The sequence below is a fragment of the Mesoplodon mirus genome (assembly GCF_964341445.2).
Source record: "Mesoplodon mirus genome assembly, chromosome: 6".
Classification (NCBI taxonomy): Eukaryota; Metazoa; Chordata; class Mammalia; order Artiodactyla; family Ziphiidae; genus Mesoplodon; species Mesoplodon mirus.
Genome location: NC_138982.1, coordinates 37,444,261 through 37,451,213, shown reverse-complemented (window position 1 = coordinate 37,451,213; position 6,953 = coordinate 37,444,261). Strand labels below are relative to the sequence as shown.

Below are 6,953 nucleotides of genomic sequence, written 5' to 3'. Positions count from 1 at the left end.
TAGAAGTAATAAGTGAGTTCAGCAAGATTGTAGGATACAAGATAAACATTCAAAAATCAATTGTATTTCTGTATACTAGCAATGAAGACAGAGACACTGAAATTTAAAATATAAAACCATTTATAATCACTAAAAAAACCTTAGGTGTATGTCTAACAAAACATGTGCAACACTTACATGCTGAAAATTTCAAAATGCTGATGAAAAGAATCAAAGAAAATCTAAGTAAATGGAGAGACGTACTACACTCATGGATAGGAAGACTCAACATAAAATAGGTTAATTCTCCCCAAATCGATACACAGGTAAAATAAATGTTCTTTCAAAATCCCAGCAAGACAGTTGGTTGTTTGGCCTGAGGCGACCCAACACTGGAGCCTACCCGGCTCTTTGGTGGAGTTAATGGCGGACTCTGGGAGGGCTCATGCCAAGGAGTACTTCCCAGAACTTCTTCTGCCAGCGTCCTTGTCCCCACGATGAGCCACAGTCACCCCCCACCTCTGCAGGAGGCCCTCCAACACTAGCAGACTGATAAACATCTGATGAAGCCATGACCAGGTGGGCACGAGTTACTACCACACAGAACAGAAGACCCTTCCCTGCAACATCATGGGAGGACATGAAGAAGGGGTCCTTTGAGGGGAAAAGCCAAAATCTACCAAAGAGTAAACAACTTGAAGCCAACAGTCTGTCCCTTAAAAATGATGCACCCCAAGCAAAACACAGAAAGAATAAAAAGAAAAAGGAGTATTTAAATGAAGATGTGAATGGATTCATGGAATATCTAAGACAAAACTCACAGATGGTTCACGATTGGGAAATGATAGCAACAGACAGTCAGGAAGTCAGGGAAGAAATTGCAGACTGTCTTAAAGAAAGACAGTCGCCGGGAAGGAAGACGATTAAAAAGACAAGCAGCAAAGAAAAATGCAATGGTATGTTTCCACTGTAGAAAACCTGGCCATGGGATTGCAGATTGCCCAGCTGCCCTTGAGAATCAAGAAATGGGCACTGGAATATGTTACCGGTGTGGATCCACAGAGCATGAAATAACCAAGTGCAAGGCTAAAGTAGACCCAGCTTTTGGTGAATTTCCTTTTGCAAAATGTTTTGTTTGTGCGGATCTTGTCCTGATAATCCAAAAGGACTCTATGCTGATGGTGGTTGCTGCAGACTTTGTGGCTCTGTGGAACATGTTAAGAAAGATGGTCAGAATTCAGATCGAATCGTCACAGTTGGTCGCTGGGCAAAGGGAATGAGTGCGGACTGTGAAGAAATTTTGGATGTGCCTAAACCACAGAAACCCAAAACAAAGATACCTAAAGTTGTTAATTTTTGATGATTAGTACTATCGTTTGTTGGCACCTCATTGTTAAACATTCGGAACTGGGCCTACTTCATAAGTTGGAGCTGGACTCTCCCTTGGAGTCCTGTATTGTAGAGATCAGTATAACCTAGGTGTGGTCAAACCAGTTCCTGAGTTCTGTCCATCAAGGCACACTTCTACCATTGTTTGGAGAAAATCACTGAAAAAAAGTATAATATGTTTTAAATGGATTTTCTAAAAGAACATATTTTTAACCAATAGAGCTTAGGTGTAACTAAGTGGTTATATACCTGACTGTAACAATCATCTTTCTCTAAAAACAAAATTATGCATTAATATGAACTATCCCTAAACATAGGGTACCTGCTTTGCATTAGGAAATGAATTTTTGGTTATATTGTTTTCTTGGTTCAAAGTATCAATTTATTATTATATTAGAAATTAATTTATAATTGCCACAAATTTTTTTTTTTTTTTTTTTGCGGCAAGCGGGCCTCTCACTGTTGTGGCCTCTCCCATTGCGGAGCACAGGCTCTGGACGCGCAGGCTCAGTGGCCATGGCTCATGGGCCTAGCCGCTCCACTGCATGTGGGATCTTCCCGGACCGGGGCACGAACCCGTATCCCCTGCATCGGCAGGCGGATTCTCAACCACTGCGCCACCAGGGAAGCCCAAAATCTGCATTTTTAAAATATTTAATAAAAACTTACTTGTTGTTTAAAAAGAGAAAAAATTTCAGCAAGACTTTTTGAAGACATGGACAAGCTTATTCTAAAATTTACATAGAAAAGCAAAGGAAGTGGAATAACTAAAACAATTTTGAAAAAGTGAGAGAAATTATTCTACCTGATCTTTAAGGCTTATTATATGGCTACAGTAATCAAGAGGGATAGATCCATAGATCAGTGGAACAGAATACAGAACCCAGAAATAGGCCCACACAAGTAGGGCCAACTGATTTTTAACAAAGTTGCAAAAGCAATTCAATGGGAGAAGAATAGTCTTTCTAACAAATGGTGCTACAGCAAATGGATATTTGAGGGTAAAAAAAATAAAGAACCTAAACTTCACACCTTTTACAATTAAGTTTAAATGGACCATAGATTTAAATGTAAAACATAAAACCATAAAACTTTTAGATAATAACATAGAAGAAAAATTTCAAGACCTAGGGCTTGGTAAAAAGTTCTCAGACCAAAAGCATCACCCATAAAATAAAAAATTGATAAACTGGACTTAATCAAGATTAAAAGCTTTTGCTCTGCAAAAGATCCTCTTAAAAGTATGAAAAGATAAGCATAGACTGGGAGAAAACATTTGCAAACCACATATCTGGAAAAAGAACTTATATCTAGAATATATTTTAAAACTCTCAAAACTCCACAGTAAGAAAACCAAACAATCCAGTTAGGGAATGGGCAAAAGACATGAAGAGACATTGTACTAAAGAAGACTTAGGGATGCAAATAAGCATATGAAAAAATGTTAAACATCACTAGCCATTAGAGAGATGCAAAATAAGATAACGATGAACTATCACTATGTACCTATTAGACCTAAAATTTTAAAAATAGTCATAGTACTGGCAAGGATGCAGAGAAACTGGATCTTTCATACATGTCTGGTGGGAATGTAAAATGTTACAGCCACTCTAGAAAACAGCTTGGCAGTTTCTTTAAAACCTAAACACACACTTACCATACCTCATAGCAATTGTACTTGTAGGCATACATCCCAGGGAAATGAAAACCTATGTCAACACAAAAGCCTATACATGATTTTTCTTAGCCACTTTATTTGTAACATCCCAGAATTGAAAACAACCAAAATCTCTCTCAGTAGGTGAATGTTCAAACAAACAGTGGTGTATACATAATATAGAACACTGCTCAGCAATAAAAATGAATGATATGGGCTTCCCTGGTGGCGCAGTGCTTAAGAATCTGCCTGCCAATGCAGGGGACATGGGTTCGATCCCTGGTCCTGGAAGATCCCACATGCTGGAAGATTCCACATGCCGCGGAGCAACTAAGCCTGTGGGCCACAACTACTGAGCTGGCACACCACAACTACTGAATCCCGCACGCTCTAGGGCCCGAGTGCCGCTACTACTGAGCTCGCATGCTGCAACTGTTGAAGCCTACGCGCCTAGAGCCTGTGCTCTGCAACGAGAGAAGCCACCACAACGAGAAGCCCGCGCACCGCAACAAGGAGTAGCCCCCACTGGCTGCAACTAGAGAAAGCCCACGCACAGCAACAAAGACCCAACGCGGCCAATAAATAAATAATAAATAAAAATAAACAATGTTCTTAAAAAAAATGAATGATATGTTGATACATGCAACCATTTGGATTGATCTCAAGGGCATACTCTGAGTGAAAAAAGCCAAGCTCAAAATGCCACATACTGTATGATTCCAGGTTTACAACATTCTTGAAATAATAAAATTATTGTGATAGAAAACAGATTAGTGGTTGCCAAAGTTAAATATAGTTCTGGGTAACTTTTTTTGTTTGTTTGTTTGTTTTTTGCGGTACACGGGCCTCTCACTGTTGTGGCCTCTCCTGTTGCGGAGCACAGGCTCCGGACACGCAGGCTCAGCGGCCATGGCTCACCGGCCCAGCCGCTCCGCGGCATGTGGGATCCTCCCGGACCGGGGCACAAACCCGTGTCCCTTGCATCGGCAGGCAGACTCTCAACCACTACACCACCAGGGAAGCCCCTCTGGGTAACTTTTTATTAGCACGAACTATCCACTGCTACCATATTGAATGGAGCCAAAAAAAGAGAACAAAACACATAGAAGCTTCACATTATAGTATGTCCTGCACCCTCATCTCAGGCTTTCTGAAATACTGAAAAGCATCAAAGAGCCTTGTTTGCTACTTTTGTGAATCCCTGGTGGTCCTGGGACCCCTCACTAAGAACTACAGGAAGAGATTCTCCCCCTGGTCACGATGTTCTCTGAGTGAACATGTAAATAGGGACCTTAGAAACAGGGCCCTTGCCACTGGGTCCTTGCCAGAGTGTGAAGTTCATACCTTCCCATGGAAGTAAACCAGTGGAGATTAATGCACAAGGGCATTTTGTGAGGCTAGGCCCCTGAGCAGAGCTGTTTTCCTGTCCACTTGGTCAGGAACCATTTCTGTAAAGAGTTCCTAGAGTCACTTAGGAGGCAGCAAAGGAATGCCTTATTTGGGCAGGACTGAAACACTTAGAAAGGAGTGCTAATTAAATTTACATTCAAATTACCAAGCACAGTGGAGCAGATTTTTAGATTTTCAAATTGGCTGCAGTGCAAGGCAAAGCCGAAACTGGATTTGGTTTAAATAAACATGAAAAGGAAAAGTTTCAGCTTTTCCTCCCCTCCCTCCCACAATCCCTTCACACGACTCTCTGACACTTTGAGGGGCAGCGTAAAGGCAATGCAACATTTAATGCATAAATTACTGCTAGGCACCAGCAGCAGTACTAGGGACTGGGCCACCAAGAGGAATCAGACTTGGTTTCTGCCCCTGAGAAGCTCACAGAGTAAGCAGGGAGAGAGGTGTGTGCACAATGAACGCTGATACAAAACCCACGTTGTGGGGCAAAGGGCAGGACAAAGTTCCAAGGTGGGGATGGGGGCGGGCAGTCAGTTCTGACTGGGTTAGGAGCTTGAGGACTGTGTCCTCAAAGTGTCCTCAAAGTCCTCAAAGGAGGACACTGCAGAGGACCTTGAAGGATGAGGCAGACTTAATAAGCGGAGAAGGTGGAGAGACGGTGAGAGACGGTGGCAGGGGGAGTGGCAGATGCAGAATTGTGGGGCAGGACCTCACTGCGCTGTTTGAGGGAGTCATGGGTATTTTGGTGGACCAGGGGCTTAGGGGGAGGCAAGCGAGAAAGTAAAGAATGAAGAGCACTTGGTCTGCATTTTACCTTTTGGCTGTCTGGTCATCGCTGCGCTCGGGCAACAGTACCCCAGACCTGCCTATGTCCACAGGGCCACCCCCTCAGGAGGTGAGATCAAGCAGGGCACCCCAGTGCTGTTCATTCAGAGAGAGCCGCCGGGTGTTGGCTCTGAATGAAGAATCCTCTTTCGAGCCAGCTCATCCATGATCCTGGATCCACGTGCTGAAGTCCACAAGGCCACGATATTTCTGCAACGTGTTCATTTAAGCTCCAGTTAAATGGGCAATAATAGTCCTTTCCGTGTGTGTGCACACGCACGTACAGTGCAAACCTACCTAGCACCTTCCTCTTTATTTACAAAGCACTTTCTCACCTGTTAACCAGTGGAGTCTCCCAACGCTCCCATAAGTTAGAGGGGCAGAGAAAACGCACCCCACTTTATAGGTGAGGAAACAGGCTGGAGCTGCCACGGGTTAAGGTTGATGTCCCCTGTCACAAAGTGGCTACAGAATATGAACACTGTCTAAAGAGCAGGGGAAGAAGTGATTTATTGGCCAGGTCTCCATCCACTTTTTTAGGGTACAAGCCTTTCATCAAAATGTCAAGAAGTTCAATTTCCTGTAGACTTCAGAGAAGTTGATTTTGATCAGAACCACCAGTCCCACAGAGTGTAAAAAGTCGCATCTTCTGGCTTTTCGTGCTAAGGACTATGACATTCACAGTCAGTGATCAACTTATTCTCAGGATGGACTGCTCTTATATTAATGCTAATTAATAACTCCTCTCTTCCAATCCCTCTTTGTGACACCGAGTCATAGAGCACCGATGCTGGAAGGGCTGTAAAGGCACCAGTAAAGTGGTTTTAAAGTTTTCTCATTCACTGATCTATCATCGCATCGACTCATAAGCTGTGAAGTAGCTAACGGCCTGGATCATTATCCCCCTCTTACAAGTGAAATAACGACAACAAAAAGAGGCTGAGCCACCTCCCCACACGTGGTAGAGCTAGGCCTGGAACACAGGTCTCATAACCCCCACCAATGTTCCACCTACCACACCAAACCCCCTCTCCCTTCCACCCTGCAGATTAGATGAAATTTACAACATCCCTGAATTTCACAAAGGGGGAAACTGCAGCTCAGAGAGGAGCAGAAATCTGGCTGGCCTTGATGGCATTCTGGAGAGCTCCCTGCTTCTCACTCTTGCTAGAGAGAGGGAGAAACACAAGTATTCCCTTTATGCCATCATGAGGGTTGTTGCATGTCAGCCCCCATCTTAACCTAAGTATGACTCCAGGCCTATATCAAAAGGAAGGAGAGAGTGTCCACCTACACATTCACGGTAGCTAGCCACATTGTGCTGTACTGGCCACAGCCGGCCAGCTCCAGGGCATTCTTTTGAAACACATAATGGCATCCACTCCCCGCGCCCCCTCCCCCAGCCCCAGCCTCAGCTCCTGCTGACAGGCAGGCTCAGAAGCCAACAGGCTGTAGCCTGAAGCGGCTCCCAGCAGGAGCTGGACAAGGCCGACAAGGTTACAGGTGCTTTTCATCCAGCCACGCAGGAGAGCACCAACTTCCTGCTGCTAGAAATTTGTCTGCAAATTTTTGTCCTCATTCAAATCGAAGGATGGAGGCCTGGAGACACTGGGGTGATATGATAACTTGATTAAGCCCCAGGACAGATGACACGCTGGCTCAAAGGCCATGTGCTCTCCTTAACCTCTCCAAGGGA

At 44.1% G+C, this 6,953-nt stretch overlaps 1 protein-coding gene across 1 annotated transcript; it reads left to right on the top strand.

The window, feature by feature from the left end:
- Positions 1 to 550: 550 nt before the first annotated feature.
- Positions 551 to 1,339, top strand: LOC309806413 (zinc finger CCHC domain-containing protein 9-like; the record flags this gene model as incomplete). Its single annotated transcript, XM_082625255.1, is given in 3 exon segments — positions 551 to 862; positions 864 to 1,116; positions 1,119 to 1,339. Coding segments are annotated over 3 exon segments (786 nt in total).
- Positions 1,340 to 6,953: the final 5,614 nt, after the last annotated feature.